Below are 15339 nucleotides of genomic sequence, written 5' to 3'. Positions count from 1 at the left end.
TTTAGAGGAGGACCCTTTAACACTGGGCAAGGTGAGGTTTAGAGGAGGACCCTTTAACACTGGGCAAGGTGAGGTTTAGAGGAGGAGCACCCTTTAACACTGGGCAAGGTGAGGTTTAGAGGAGGAGGACCCTTTAACACTGGGCAAGGTGAGGTTTAGAGGAGGACCCTTTAACACTGGGCAAGGTGAGGTTTAGAGGAGGAGGACCCTTTAACACTGGGCAAGGTGAGGTTTAGAGGAGGAGCACCCTTTAACACTGGGCAAGGTGGGGTTTAGAGGAGGACCCTTTAACACTGGGCAAGGTGAGGTTTAGAGGAGGAGCCCTTTAACACTGGGCAAGGTGAGGTTTAGAGGAGGAGTGCCCTTTAACACTGGGCAAGGTGAGGTTTAGAGGAGGACCCTTTAACACTGGGCAAGGTGAGGTTTAGAGGAGGAGCACCCTTTAACACTGGGCAAGGTGAGGTTTAGAGGAGGACCCTTTAACACTGGGCAAGGTGAGGTTTAGAGGAGGACCCTTTAACACTGGCAAGGTGAGGTTTAGAGGAGGAGTGCCCTTTAACACTGGGCAAGGTGATGTTTAGAGGAGGAGCACCCTTTAACACTGGGCAAGGTGAGGTTTAGAGGAGGAGGACCCTTTAACACTGGGCAAGGTGAGGTTTAGAGGAGGAGCACCCTTTAACACTGGGCAAGGTGAGGTTTAGAGGAGGACCCTTTAACACTGGGCAAGGTGAGGTTTAGAGGAGGACCCTTTAACACTGGGCAAGGTGAGGTTTAGAGGAGGAGCACCCTTTAACACTGGGCAAGGTGAGGTTTAGAGGAGGACCCTTTTACACTGGGCAAGGTGAGGTTTAGAGGAGGACCCTTTAACACTGGGCAAGGTGAGGTTTAGAGGAGGAGCACCCTTTAACACTGGGCAAGATGAGGTTTGGAGGAGGAGCACCCTTTAACACTGGGCAAGGTGAGGTTTAGAGGAGGAGGACCCTTTAACACTGGGCAAGGTGAGGTTTAGAGGAGGAGAGCCCTTTAACACTGGGCAAGGTGAGGTTTAGAGGAGGACCCTTTAACACTGGGCAAGGTGAGGTTTAGAGGAGGAGCGCCCTTTAACACTGGGCAAGGTGAGGTTTAGAGGAGGAGGACCCTTTAACACTGGGCAAGGTGAGGTTTAGAGGAGGACCCTTTAACACTGGGCAAGGTGAGGTTTAGAGGAGGAGGACCCTTTAACACTGGGCAAGGTGAGGTTTAGAGGAGGAGTGCCCTTTAACACTGGGCAAGGTGAGGTTTAGAGGAGGAGCACCCTTTAACACTGGGCAAGATGAGGTTTAGAGGAGGACCCTTTAACACTGGGCAAGGTGATGTTTAGAGGAGGAGCACCCTTTAACACTGGGCAAGGTGAGGTTTAGAGGAGGAGGACCCTTTAACACTGGGCAAGGTGAGGTTTAGAGGAGGAGGACCCTTTAACACTGGGCAAGGTGAGGTTTAGAGGAGGAGCGCCCTTTAACACTGGGCAAGGTGAGGTTTAGAGGAGGAGGACCCTTTAACACTGGGCAAGGTGAGGTTTAGAGGAGGAGCACCCTTTAACACTGGGCAAGGTGAGGTTTAGAGGAGGACCCTTTAACACTGGGCAAGGTGAGGTTTAGAGGAGGAGCACCCTTTAACACTGGGCAAGGTGAGGTTTAGAGGAGCGCCCTTTAACACTGGGCAAGGTGAGGTTTAGAGGAGGACCCTTTAACACTGGGCAAGATGAGGTTTAGAGGAGGAGTGCCCTTTACCACTGGGCAAGGTGAGGTTTAGAGAAGGACCCTTTAACACTGGGCAAGGTGAGGATGAGAGGAGGAGCACCCTTTAACACTGGGCAAGGTGAGGTTTAGAGGAGGACCCTTTAACACTGGGCAAGGTGAGGTTTAGAGGAGGAGTGCCCTTTAACACTGGGCAAGGTGAGGTTTAGAGGAGGAGCACCCTTTAACACTGGGCAAGGTGAGGTTTAGAGGAGGAGCACCCTTTAACACTGGGCAAGGTGAGGTTTAGAGGAGCGCCCTTTAACACTGGGCAAGGTGAGGTTTAGAGGAGGAGGACCCTTTAACACTGGGCAAGGTGAGGTTTAGAGGAGGAGCACCCTTTAACACTGGGCAAGGTGAGGTTTAGAGGAGCGCCCTTTAACACTGGGCAAGGTGAGGTTTAGAGGAGGACCCTTTAACACTGGGCAAGTTGAGGTTTAGAGGAGGACCCTTTAACACTGGGCAAGGTGAGGTTTAGAGGAGGACCCTTTAACACTGGGCAAGGTGAGGTTTAGAGGAGGAGCACCCTTTAACACTGGGCAAGGTGAGGTTTAGAGGAGGAGGACCCTTTAACACTGGGCAAGGTGAGGTTTAGAGGAGGAGCGTCCTTTAACACTGGGCAAGGTGAGGTTTAGAGGAGGAGGACCCTTTAACACTGGGCAAGGTGAGGTTTAGAGGAGGAGCACCCTTTAACACTGGGCAAGGTGGGGTTTAGAGGAGGACCCTTTAACACTGGGCAAGGTGAGGTTTAGAGGAGCGCCCTTTAACACTGGGCAAGGTGAGGTTTAGAGGAGGAGTGCCCTTTAACACTGGGCAAGGTGAGGTTTAGAGGAGGACCCTTTAACACTGGGCAAGGTGAGGTTTAGAGGAGGAGCACCCTTTAACACTGGGCAAGGTGAGGTTTAGAGGAGGACCCTTTAACACTGGGCAAGGTGAGGTTTAGAGGAGGACCCTTTAACACTGGGCAAGGTGAGGTTTAGAGGAGGAGTGCCCTTTAACACTGGGCAAGGTGAGGTTTAGAGGAGGAGCACCCTTTAACACTGGGCAAGGTGAGGTTTAGAGGAGGAGGACCCTTTAACACTGGGCAAGGTGAGGTTTAGAGGAGGAGCACCCTTTAACACTGGGCAAGGTGAGGTTTAGAGGAGGACCCTTTAACACTGGGCAAGGTGAGGTTTAGAGGAGGACCCTTTAACACTGGGCAAGGTGAGGTTTAGAGGAGGAGCACCCTTTAACACTGGGCAAGGTGAGGTTTAGAGGAGGACCCTTTTACACTGGGCAAGGTGAGGTTTAGAGGAGGACCCTTTAACACTGGGCAAGGTGAGGTTTAGAGGAGGAGCATCCTTTAACACTGGGCAAGATGAGGTTTGGAGGAGGAGCGCCCTTTAACACTGGGCAAGGTGAGGTTTAGAGGAGGAGGACCCTTTAACACTGGGCAAGGTGAGGTTTAGAGGAGGAGACCCTTTAACACTGGGCAAGGTGAGGTTTAGAGAGGAGGACCCTTTAACACTGGGCAAGGTGAGGTTTAGAGGAGGAGCGCCCTTTAACACTGGGCAAGGTGAGGTTTAGAGGAGGAGGACCCTTTAACACTGGGCAAGGTGAGGTTTAGAGGAGGACCCTTTAACACTGGGCAAGGTGAGGTTTAGAGGAGGAGGACCCTTTAACACTGGGCAAGGTGAGGTTTAGAGGAGGAGTGCCCTTTAACACTGGGCAAGGTGAGGTTTAGAGGAGGAGCACCCTTTAACACTGGGCAAGATGAGGTTTAGAGGAGGACCCTTTAACACTGGGCAAGGTGAGGTTTAGAGGAGGAGCACCCTTTAACACTGGGCAAGGTGAGGTTTAGAGGAGGAGGACCCTTTAACACTGGGCAAGGTGAGGTTTAGAGGAGGAGCACCCTTTAACACTGGGCAAGGTGAGGTTTAGAGGAGGAGCGCCCTTTAACACTGGGCAAGGTGAGGTTTAGAGGAGGAGCACCCTTTAACACTGGGCAAGGTGAGGTTTAGAGGAGGAGCACCCTTTAACACTGGGCAAGGTGAGGTTTAGAGGAGGACCCTTTAACACTGGGCAAGGTGAGGTTTAGAGGAGGAGCACCCTTTAACACTGGGCAAGGTGAGGTTTAGAGGAGGACCCTTTAACACTGGGCAAGGTGAGGTTTAGAGGAGGACCCTTTAACACTGGGCAAGATGAGGTTTAGAGGAGGAGTGCCCTTTAACACTGGGCAAGGTGAGGTTTAGAGAAGGACCCTTTAACACTGGGCAAGGTGAGGTTTAGAGGAGGAGCACCCTTTAACACTGGGCAAGGTGAGGTTTAGAGGAGGACCCTTTAACACTGGGCAAGGTGAGGTTTAGAGGAGGAGTGCCCTTTAACACTGGGCAAGGTGAGGTTTAGAGGAGGACCCTTTAACACTGGGCAAGGTGAGGTTTAGAGGAGGACCCTTTAACACTGGGCAAGGTGAGGTTTAGAGGAGCGCCCTTTAACACTGGGCAAGGTGAGGTTTAGAGGAGTGCCCTTTAACACTGGGCAAGGTGAGGTTTAGAGGAGGAGGACCCTTTAACACTGGGCAAGATGAGGTTTAGAGGAGGAGGACCCTTTAACACTGGGCAAGGTGAGGTTTAGAGGAGGACCCTTTAACACTGGGCAAGGTGAGGTTTAGAGGAGGAGCACCCTTTAACACTGGGCAAGGTGAGGTTTAGAGGAGGACCCTTTAACACTGGGCAAGGTGAGGTTTAGAGGAGGACCCTTTAACACTGGGCAAGGTGAGGTTTAGAGGAGGACCCTTTAACACTGGGCAAGGTGAGGTTTAGAGGAGGAGCACCCTTTAACACTGGGCAAGGTGAGGTTTAGAGGAGGAGCACCCTTTAACACTGGGCAAGGTGAGGTTTAGAGGAGGAGCACCCTTTAACACTGGGCAAGATGAGGTTTAGAGGAGGAGCGCCCTTTAACACTGGGCAAGGTGAGGTTTAGAGGAGGACCCTTTAACACTGGGCAAGGTGAGGTTTAGAGGAGGAGCGCCCTTTAACACTGGGCAAGGTGAGGTTTAGAGGAGGAGGACCCTTTAACACTGGGCAAGGTGAGGTTTAGAGGAGGACCCTTTAACACTGGGCAAGGTGAGGTTTAGAGGAGGAGGACCCTTTAACACTGGGCAAGGTGAGGTTTAGAGGAGGAGTGCCCTTTAACACTGGGCAAGGTGAGGTTTAGAGGAGGAGGACCCTTTAACACTGGGCAAGGTGAGGTTTAGAGGAGGAGGACCCTTCAACACTGGGCAAGGTGAGGTTTAGAGGAGGAGCACCCTTTAACACTGGGCAAGATGAGGTTTAGAGGAGGACCCTTTAACACTGGGCAAGGTGAGGTTTAGAGGAGGAGCACCCTTTAACACTGGGCAAGGTGAGGTTTAGAGGAGGAGCGCCCTTTAACACTGGGCAAGGTGAGGTTTAGAGGAGGAGCGCCCTTTAACACTGGGCAAGGTGAGGTTTAGAGGAGGAGGACCCTTTAACACTGGGCAAGGTGAGGTTTAGAGGAGGAGCGCCCTTTAACACTGGGCAAGGTGAGGTTTAGAGGAGGACCCTTTAACACTGGGCAAGGTGAGGTTTAGAGGAGCACCCTTTAACACTGGGCAAGGTGAGGTTTAGAGGAGGAGCGCCCTTTAACACTGGGCAAGGTGAGGTTTAGAGGAGGAGCGCCCTTTAACACTGGGCAAGGTGAGGTTTAGAGGAGCACCCTTTAACACTGGGCAAGGTGAGGTTTAGAGGAGGAGCGCCCTTTAACACTGGGCAAGGTGAGGTTTAGAGGAGGACCACCCTTTAACACTGGGCAAGGTGAGGTTTAGAGGAGGAGGACCCTTTAACACTGGGCAAGGTGAGGTTTAGAGGAGGAGGACCCTTTAACACTGGGCAAGGTGAGGTTTAGAGGAGGAGCCCTTTAACACTGGGCAAGGTGAGGTTTAGAGGAGGAGCACCCTTTAACACTGGGCAAGGTGAGGTTTAGAGGAGGACCCTTTAACACTGGGCAAGGTGAGGTTTAGAGGAGGAGCGCCCTTTAACACTGGGCAAGGTGAGGTTTAGAGGAGGAGCACCCTTTAACACTGGGCAAGGTGAGGTTTAGAGGAGGACCCTTTAACACTGGGCAAGGTGAGGTTTAGAAGAGGAGGACCCTTTAACACTGGGCAAGGTGAGGTTTAGAAGAGGAGGACCCTTTAACACTGGGCAAGGTGAGGTTTAGAGGAGGACCCTTTAACACTGGGCAAGGTGAGGTTTAGAGGAGGAGCGCCCTTCAACACTGGGCAAGGTGAGGTTTAGAGGAGGAGCACCCTTTAACACTGGGCAAGGTGAGGTTTAGAGGAGGAGCACCCTTTAACACTGGGCAAGGTGAGGTTTAGAGGAGGACCCTTTAACACTGGGCAAGGTGAGGTTTAGAGGAGGAGCGCCCTTCAACACTGGGCAAGGTGAGGTTTAGAGGAGGAGCACCCTTTAACACTGGGCAAGGTGAGGTTTAGAGGAGGACCCTTTAACACTGGGCAAGGTGAGGTTTAGAGGAGGACCCTTTAACACTGGGCAATGTGAGGTTTAGAGAGGAGGACCCTTTAACACTGGGCAGGTGAGGTTTAGAGGAGGAGCACCCTTTAACACTGGGCAAGGTGAGGTTTAGAGGAGGAGCACCCTTTAACACTGGGCAAGGTGAGGTTTAGAGGAGGAGCACCCTTTAACACTGGGCAAGATGAGGTTTAGAGGAGGAGCACCCTTTAACACTGGGCAAGGTGAGGTTTAGAGGAGGACCCTTTAACACTGGGCAAGATGAGGTTTAGAGGAGGACCACCCTTTAACACTGGGCAAGGTGAGGTTTAGAGGAGGACCCTTTAACACTGGGCAAGGTGAGGTTTAGAGGAGGACCCTTTAACACTGGGCAAGGTGAGGTTTAGAGGAGGAGGACCCTTTAACACTGGGCAAGGTGAGGTTTAGAGGAGGAGCACCCTTTAACACTGGGCAAGGTGAGGTTTAGAGGAGGAGCACCCTTTAACACTGGGCAAGGTGAGGTTTAGAGGAGGACCCTTTAACACTGGGCAAGGTGAGGTTTAGAGGAGGGCCCTTTAACACTGGGCAAGGTGAGGTTTAGAGGAGGAGCACCCTTTAACACTGGGCAAGGTGAGGTTTAGAGGAGGACCCTTTAACACTGGGCAAGGTGAGGTTTAGAGGAGGACCCTTTAACACTGGGCAATGTGAGGTTTAGAGGAGGAGGACCCTTTAACACTGGGCAGGTGAGGTTTAGAGGAGGACCCTTTAACACTGGGCAAGGTGAGGTTTAGAGGAGGACCCTTTAACACTGGGCAAGGTGAGGTTTAGAGGAGGAGCACCCTTTAACACTGGGCAAGGTGAGGTTTAGAGGAGGAGCACCCTTTAACACTGGGCAAGGTGAGGTTTAGAGGAGGGACCCTTTAACACTGGGCAAGGTGAGGTTTAGAGGAGGAGCGCCCTTTAACACTGGGCAAGGTGAGGTTTAGAGGAGGAGGACCCTTTAACACTGGGCAAGGTGAGGTTTAGAGGAGGAGGACCCTTTAACACTGGGCAAGGTGAGGTTTAGAGGAGGAGCACCCTTTAACACTGGGCAAGGTGAGGTTTAGAGGAGGAGCACCCTTTAACACTGGGCAAGGTGAGGTTTAGAGGAGGAGCGCCCTTTAACACTGGGCAAGGTGAGGTTTAGAGGAGGAGCACCCTTTAACACTGGGCAAGGTGAGGTTTAGAGGAGGAGGACCCTTTAACACTGGGCAAGGTGAGGTTTAGAGGAGGAGCACCCTTTAACACTGGGCAAGGTGAGGTTTAGAGGAGGACCCTTTAACACTGGGCAAGGTGAGGTTTAGAGGAGGAGCACCCTTTAACACTGGGCAAGGTGAGGTTTAGAGGAGGACCCTTTAACACTGGGCAAGGTGAGGTTTAGAGGAGGAGGACCCTTTAACACTGGGCAAGGTGAGGTTTAGAGGAGGAGCACCCTTTAACACTGGGCAAGGTGAGGTTTAGAGGAGGAGCGCCCTTTAACACTGGGCAAGGTGAGGTTTAGAGGAGGACCCTTTAACACTGGGCAAGGTGAGGTTTAGAGGAGGAGTGCCCTTTAACACTGGGCAAGGTGAGGTTTAGAGGAGGAGCGCCCTTTAACACTGGGCAAGATGAGGTTTAGAGGAGGAGCGCCCTTTAACACTGGGCAAGGTGAGGTTTAGAGGAGGAGCGCCCTTTAACACTGGGCAAGGTGAGGTTTAGAGGAGGAGCGCCCTTTAACACTGGGCAAGGTGAGGTTTAGAGGAGGAGCGCCCTTTAACACTGGGCAAGGTGAGGTTTAGAGGAGGAGCACCCTTTAACACTGGGCAAGGTGAGGTTTAGAGGAGGAGGACCCTTTAACACTGGGCAAGGTGAGGTTTAGAGGAGGACCCTTTAACACTGGGCAAGGTGAGGTTTAGAGGAGGAGGACCCTTTAACACTGGGCAAGGTGAGGTTTAGAGGAGGACCCTTTAACACTGGGCAAGGTGAGGTTTAGAGGAGGAGCACCCTTTAACACTGGGCAAGGTGAGGTTTAGAGGAGGACCCTTCAACACTGGGCAAGGTGAGGTTTAGAGGAGGACCCTTTAACACTGGGCAAGGTGAGGTTTAGAGGAGGACCCTTTAACACTGGGCAAGGTGAGGTTTAGAGGAGGACCCTTTAACACTGGGCAAGGTGAGGTTTAGAGGAGGAGCGCCCTTTAACACTGGGCAAGGTGATGTTTAGAGGAGGAGCACCCTTTAACACTGGGCAAGGTGAGGTTTAGAGGAGGAGCGCCCTTTAACACTGGGCAAGGTGAGGTTTAGAGGAGGAGCACCCTTTAACACTGGGCAAGGTGAGGTTTAGAGGAGGAGCACCCTTTAACACTGGGCAAGGTGAGGTTTAGAGGAGGAGCACCCTTTAACACTGGGCAAGGTGAGGTTTAGAGGAGGACCCTTTAACACTGGGCAAGGTGAGGTTTAGAGGAGGAGTACCCTTTAACACTGGGCAAGGTGAGGTTTAGAGGAGGAGCACCCTTTAACACTGGGCAAGGTGAGGTTTAGAGGAGGACCCTTTAACACTGGGCAAGGTGAGGTTTAGAGGAGGACCCTTTAACACTGGGCAAGGTGAGGTTTAGAGGAGGAGCACCCTTTAACACTGGGCAAGGTGAGGTTTAGAGGAGGACCCTTTAACACTGGGCAAGGTGAGGTTTAGAGGAGGACCCTTTAACACTGGGCAAGATGAGGTTTAGAGGAGGAGTTCCCTTTAACACTGGGCAAGGTGAGGTTTAGAGGAGCGCCCTTTAACACTGGGCAAGGTGACGTTTAGAGGAGGAGGACCCTTTAACACTGGGCAAGGTGAGGTTTAGAGGAGGACCCTTTAACACTGGGCAAGGTGAGGTTTAGAGGAGGACCCTTTAACACTGGGCAAGGTGAGGTTTAGAGGAGGAGCACCCTTTAACACTGGGCAAGGTGAGGTTTAGAGGAGGACCCTTTAACACTGGGCAAGGTGAGGTTTAGAGGAGGACCCTTTAACACTGGGCAAGATGAGGTTTAGAGGAGGAGCACCCTTTAACACTGGGCAAGGTGAGGTTTAGAGGAGGACCCTTTAACACTGGGCAAGATGAGGTTTAGAGGAGGAGCACCCTTTAACACTGGGCAAGGTGAGGTTTAGAGGAGGACCCTTTAACACTGGGCAAGATGAGGTTTAGAGGAGGAGCACCCTTTAACACTGGGCAAGATGAGGTTTAGAGGAGGACCCTTTAACACTGGGCAAGGTGAGGTTTAGAGGAGGAGCACCCTTTAACACTGGGCAAGGTGAGGTTTAGAGGAGGACCCTTTAACACTGGGCAAGGTGAGGTTTAGAGGAGGAGCGCCCTTTAACACTGGGCAAGGTGAGGTTTAGAGGAGGAGGACCCTTTAACACTGGGCAAGGTGAGGTTTAGAGGAGGACCCTTTAACACTGGGCAAGGTGAGGTTTAGAGGAGGACCCTTTAACACTGGGCAAGGTGAGGTTTAGAGGAGGAGCACCCTTTAACACTGGGCAAGGTGAGGTTTAGAGGAGGAGGACCCTTTAACACTGGGCAAGGTGAGGTTTAGAGGAGGACCCTTTAACACTGGGCAAGGTGAGGTTTAGAGGAGGACCCTTTAACACTGGGCAAGGTGAGGTTTAGAGGAGGAGCACCCTTTAACACTGGGCAAGGTGAGGTTTAGAGGAGGACCCTTTAACACTGGGCAAGGTGAGGTTTAGAGGAGGACCCTTTAACACTGGGCAAGATGAGGTTTAGAGGAGGAGCACCCTTTAACACTGGGCAAGGTGAGGTTTAGAGGAGGACCCTTTAACACTGGGCAAGATGAGGTTTAGAGGAGGAGCACCCTTTAACACTGGGCAAGGTGAGGTTTAGAGGAGGACCCTTTAACACTGGGCAAGATGAGGTTTAGAGGAGGAGCACCCTTTAACACTGGGCAAGATGAGGTTTAGAGGAGGAGCGCCCTTTAACACTGGGCAAGGTGAGGTTTAGAGGAGGAGCACCCTTTAACACTGGGCAAGGTGAGGTTTAGAGGAGGACCCTTTAACACTGGGCAAGATGAGGTTTAGAGGAGGAGCGCCCTTTAACACTGGGCAAGGTGAGGTTTAGAGGAGGACCCTTTAACACTGGGCAAGGTGAGGTTTAGAGGAGGAGCGCCCTTTAACACTGGGCAAGGTGAGGTTTAGAGGAGGAGGACCCTTTAACACTGGGCAAGGTGAGGTTTAGAGGAGGACCCTTTAACACTGGGCAAGGTGAGGTTTAGAGGAGGACCCTTTAACACTGGGCAAGGTGAGGTTTAGAGGAGGAGCACCCTTTAACACTGGGCAAGGTGAGGTTTAGAGGAGGAGGACCCTTTAACACTGGGCAAGGTGAGGTTTAGAGGAGGAGGACCCTTTAACACTGGGCAAGGTGAGGTTTAGAGGAGGAGTGCCCTTTAACACTGGGCAAGGTGAGGTTTAGAGGAGGAGCACCCTTTAACACTGGGCAAGATGAGGTTTAGAGGAGGACCCTTTAACACTGGGCAAGGTGAGGTTTAGAGGAGGAGCACCCTTTAACACTGGGCATGGTGAGGTTTAGAGGAGGAGCGCCCTTTAACACTGGGCAAGGTGAGGTTTAGAGGAGGACCCTTTAACACTGGGCAAGGTGAGGTTTAGAGGAGGAGCATCCTTTAACACTGGGCAAGGTGAGGTTTAGAGGAGGACCCTTTAACACTGGGCAAGGTGAGGTTTAGAGGAGGAGAGCCCTTTAACACTGGGCAAGGTGAGGTTTAGAGGAGGACCCTTTAACACTGGGCAAGGTGAGGTTTAGAGGAGGACCCTTTAACACTGGGCAAGGTGAGGTTTAGAGGAGGAGCACCCTTTAACACTGGGCAAGGTGAGGTTTAGAGGAGGACCCTTTAACACTGGGCAAGGTGAGGTTTAGAGGAGGACCCTTTAACACTGGGCAAGGTGAGGTTTAGAGGAGGAGAGCCCTTTAACACTGGGCAAGGTGAGGTTTAGAGGAGGAGCGCCCTTTAACACTGGGCAAGGTGAGGTTTAGAGGAGGAGGACCCTTTAACACTGGGCAAGGTGAGGTTTAGAGAAGGAGAGCCCTTTAACACTGGGCAAGGTGAGGTTTAGAGGAGGACCCTTTAACACTGGGCAAGGTGAGGTTTAGAGGAGGAGCGCCCTTTAACACTGGGCAAAATGAGGTTTAGAGGAGGAGCACCCTTTAACACTGGGCTGGAGCTGATTGGGTTTGCTTGTCCACTGGCCTACAAGTTCATAGCTTTCATTGCTAGCATACCGCTGCATACATTATGACTCCGTCAAGAGCGTTTGAAACTGAAGTCATCTATCGCACACCTGACACAGATGAAATGGTGCAGGAATGTATGAGACTGATGAGAAAACTGTGTGTCTGTCTCTGAGTCCGTGTGTCTGTCTGTGCCTGTCTGTCTGTCTAAAAACCCACCAAGATCTTTCAAGAGCATCCTCTCCAACGCTGTTACCTGGTCAACGACACATGGACATCCTCATCATGCAACAACACTGTGGTTGGCGTGCCTGGCAAGGTGGTGGGGGAGCCCAACACAGCCCTCCTGACGTTGGTGCTAATGTCCGGAACGTTCTTCATTGCGTTTTACCTGCGCAAGTTCAAGAACAGTTCCTTTTTCCCAGGCAAGGTAAGTACAGTAACCCTGGGCTGCCTGACCAGAGCCATACATTATTGGCTCTTAAAAAATACTTATTCAAAATGCATTAAAGGTGCACTATGCAGACATTGCTATGCCATTTCCTGATTGATAAAATTCGAATAGTTCACCTAATTGTCAGGTTGTGACAAAACAAGCAAGTATAGTGTAGAGAACCATTGTACCATCTAAACTGCTGTGAAATATATTTTCCAGAACCCAAATAAATTGTATTTTCAAGTGTTTGAAGTTGGTTTACAAAACTGAAAGTAAAAGACGCAGAAACTAAACTTAAGACCGGGAAGCATAGAAATAGTGAACATAGAACAGATGTACCGCTTCTTAGACTTGCTTTTGATAACAATGGCCGTTCTATGACTCTCATTTCTATGTTTTTTTTTGTCGGGTCGTCCAAAAAGTGACATATTGCATGTGGCAGTAGTGCATGTGGCAGTAATGCATGTGGCAGTAGTGCATGTGGCAGTAATGCATGTGGCAGTAGTGCATGTGGCAGTAATGCATGTGGCAGTAATGCACGTGGCAGTAATGCATGTGGCAGTAATGCATGTGGCAGTAGTGCATGTGGCAGTAATGCATGTGGCAGTAGTGCATGTGGCAGTAATGCATGTGGCAGTAATGCATGTGGCAGTAATGCATGTGGCAGTAATGCACGTGGCAGTAATGCAGTAATGCATGTGGCAGTAATGCACGTGGCAGTAATGCATGTGGCAGTAATGCACGTGGCAGTAATGCATGTGGCAGTAATGCATGTGGCAGTAATGCACGTGGCAGTAATGCATGTGGCAGTAATGCATGTGGCAGTAATGCACGTGGCAGTAAGCATCCATTTTATATTCAATCTGACTGCATGTTCTTTGTCTCAGCTCCGTAGGATGATTGGAGACTTCGGGGTTCCCATCGCGATTCTCATCATGGTGTTGGTGGACTACAGCATAAAAGACACCTACACCCAGGTGAGATATAGGTCAAGATCAAATGTCAAGAGAGCAATCAGAAGTGAGAATAGCCCAGGCTAACCTTTTCACCTTTGACCACCCCACCCTATTCAGAAGCTAAGCGTGCCCACAGGCTTCTCGGTGACCAGTCCTGAAAAGCGTCAGTGGCTGATCCCCCCGCTGGGCTCGGACGGACAGTTCCCTGTCTGGATGATGGCCACCAGCATCTTACCTGCCCTGCTCGTCTTCATCCTCATCTTCATGGAGACACAGATCACCACGTAAGCCGGGTGTTCGCAAGGCTATGATTTTAGCTGTCCGAGATAAGTTTTTTGAAATCGGAGACAAAATCCCCATGTCGTTGCTAACACAGGGCGCACGGCTCTCACCGGTGCTCATTTAATATGAACGGGTCAGAGAAGAAATCTGAGGGCTACTGATCTCGTCTTTGAGCAGTCCCAAACGTCCCAATATTTTCAAACATGTTTTATCAGCAAAAAATCTGCAATGCTCTCGTCGTGTGAGAAGTGCATATTATAGAGTAATACAACCTGTTACCTCTCTACCCCCATCTTACATATTATAGAGTAATACAACCCCTCTCTACCCCCATCTTACATATTATAGAGTAATACAACCCCTCTCTACCCCATCTTACATATTATAGAGTAATACAACCCCTCTCTACCCCCATCTTACATATTATAGAGTAATCTACCCCATCTTACATATTATAGAGTAATACAACAACCTGTAATACAACCCTCTCTACCCCCATCCTCTCTACCCCCATCTTACATATTATAGAGTAATACAACCCCTCTCTACCCCCATCTTACATATTATAGAGTAATACAACCCCCATCCTCTCTACCCCCATCTTACATATTATAGAGTAATACAACCCCTCTCTACCCCCATCTTACATATTATAGTAATACAACCCCTCTCTACCCCATCTTACATATTATAGAGTAATACAACCCCTCTGTACCCCCATCTTACATATTATAGAGTAATACAACCCCTCTCTACCCCCATCTTACATATTATAGAGTAATACAACCCCTCTGTACCCCCATCTTACATATTATAGAGTAATACAACCCCTCTCTACCCCCATCTTACATATTATAGAGTAAACAACCCCATCTTACTGTAATACAACCCCTCTCTACCCCCATCTTACATATTATAGAGTAATACACCCCTCTCTACCCCCATCTTACATATTATAGTAATACAACCCCTCTCTACCCCATCTTACATATTATTAATACAACCCCTCTCTACCCCCATCTTACATATTATATTATAGAGTAATACAACCCCTCTCTACCCCCATCTTACATATTATAGAGTAATACAACCCCTCTCTACCCCCATCTTACATATTATAGAGTAATACAACCCCTCTCTACCCCCATCTTACCATCTTACCCCCATCTTACATATTAGAGTAATACACCCCTCTCTACCCCATCTTACATATTATAGAGTAATACCCTCTCTACCCCCATCTTACATATTATAGAGTAATACAACCCCTCTCTACCCCCATCTTACATATTATAGAGTAATACAACCCCTCTCTACCCCCATCTTACATATTATAGAGTAATACAACCCCTCTCTACCCCCATCTTACATATTATAGAGTAATACAACCCCTCTCTACCCCCATCTTACATATTATAGAGTAATACAACCCCTCTCTACCCCCATCTTACATATTATAGAGTAATACAACCCTCTCTACCCCCATCTTACATATTATAGATGTAATACAACCCCTCTCTACCCCCATCTTACATATTATAGAGTAATACAACCCCTACCCCCATCTACCCCATCTTACATATTATAGAGTAATACAACCCCTCTCTACCCCATCTTACATATTATAGAGTAATACAAATACCCCCATCTTACATATTATAGAGTAATACAACCCCCTCTCTACCCCCATCTTACATATTATAGAGTAATATTATATACCCCCATCTTACATATTATAGAGTAATACAACCCCTCTCTACCCCCATCTTACATATTATAGAGTAATACAACCCCTCTCTACCCCCATCTTACATATTATAGAGTAATACAACCCCTCTCTACCCCCATCTTACATATTATAGAGTAATACAACCCCTCTCTACCCCCATCTTACATATTATAGAGTAATACAACCCCTCTCTACCCCCATCTTACATATTATAGAGTAATACAACCCCTCTCTACCCCCATCTTACATATTATAGAGTAATACAACCCCTCTCTACCCCCATCTTACATATTATAGAGTAATACAACCCCTCTCTACCCCCATCTTACATATTATAGAGTAATACAACCCCTCTCTACCCCCATCTTACATATTATAGAGTAATACAACCCCTCTCTACC

General features: G+C 49.7%; 1 protein-coding gene across 5 annotated transcripts in view; it reads left to right on the top strand.

Annotated features, from left to right (window-relative positions):
* Positions 1-15339, top strand: part of LOC118401645 (anion exchange protein 2-like) — an 80431-nt gene that overhangs the window by 46418 nt on the left and 18674 nt on the right. For all 5 annotated transcript variants that reach the window (XM_052477294.1, XM_052477296.1, XM_052477293.1 and 2 more), the window contains 3 exons: positions 11759-11965; positions 12859-12948; positions 13045-13211. In XM_052477294.1, coding sequence (XP_052333254.1) covers positions 11759-11965; positions 12859-12948; positions 13045-13211 — 464 coding nt within the window. The remainder of the gene's footprint in view (positions 1-11758; positions 11966-12858; positions 12949-13044; positions 13212-15339) is intronic.

This window comes from Oncorhynchus keta, chromosome 23 (assembly GCF_023373465.1).
Source record: "Oncorhynchus keta strain PuntledgeMale-10-30-2019 chromosome 23, Oket_V2, whole genome shotgun sequence".
In the NCBI taxonomy this organism is placed as follows: domain Eukaryota; kingdom Metazoa; phylum Chordata; class Actinopteri; order Salmoniformes; family Salmonidae; genus Oncorhynchus; species Oncorhynchus keta.
This window is presented reverse-complemented; position numbering and strand designations above follow the sequence as displayed.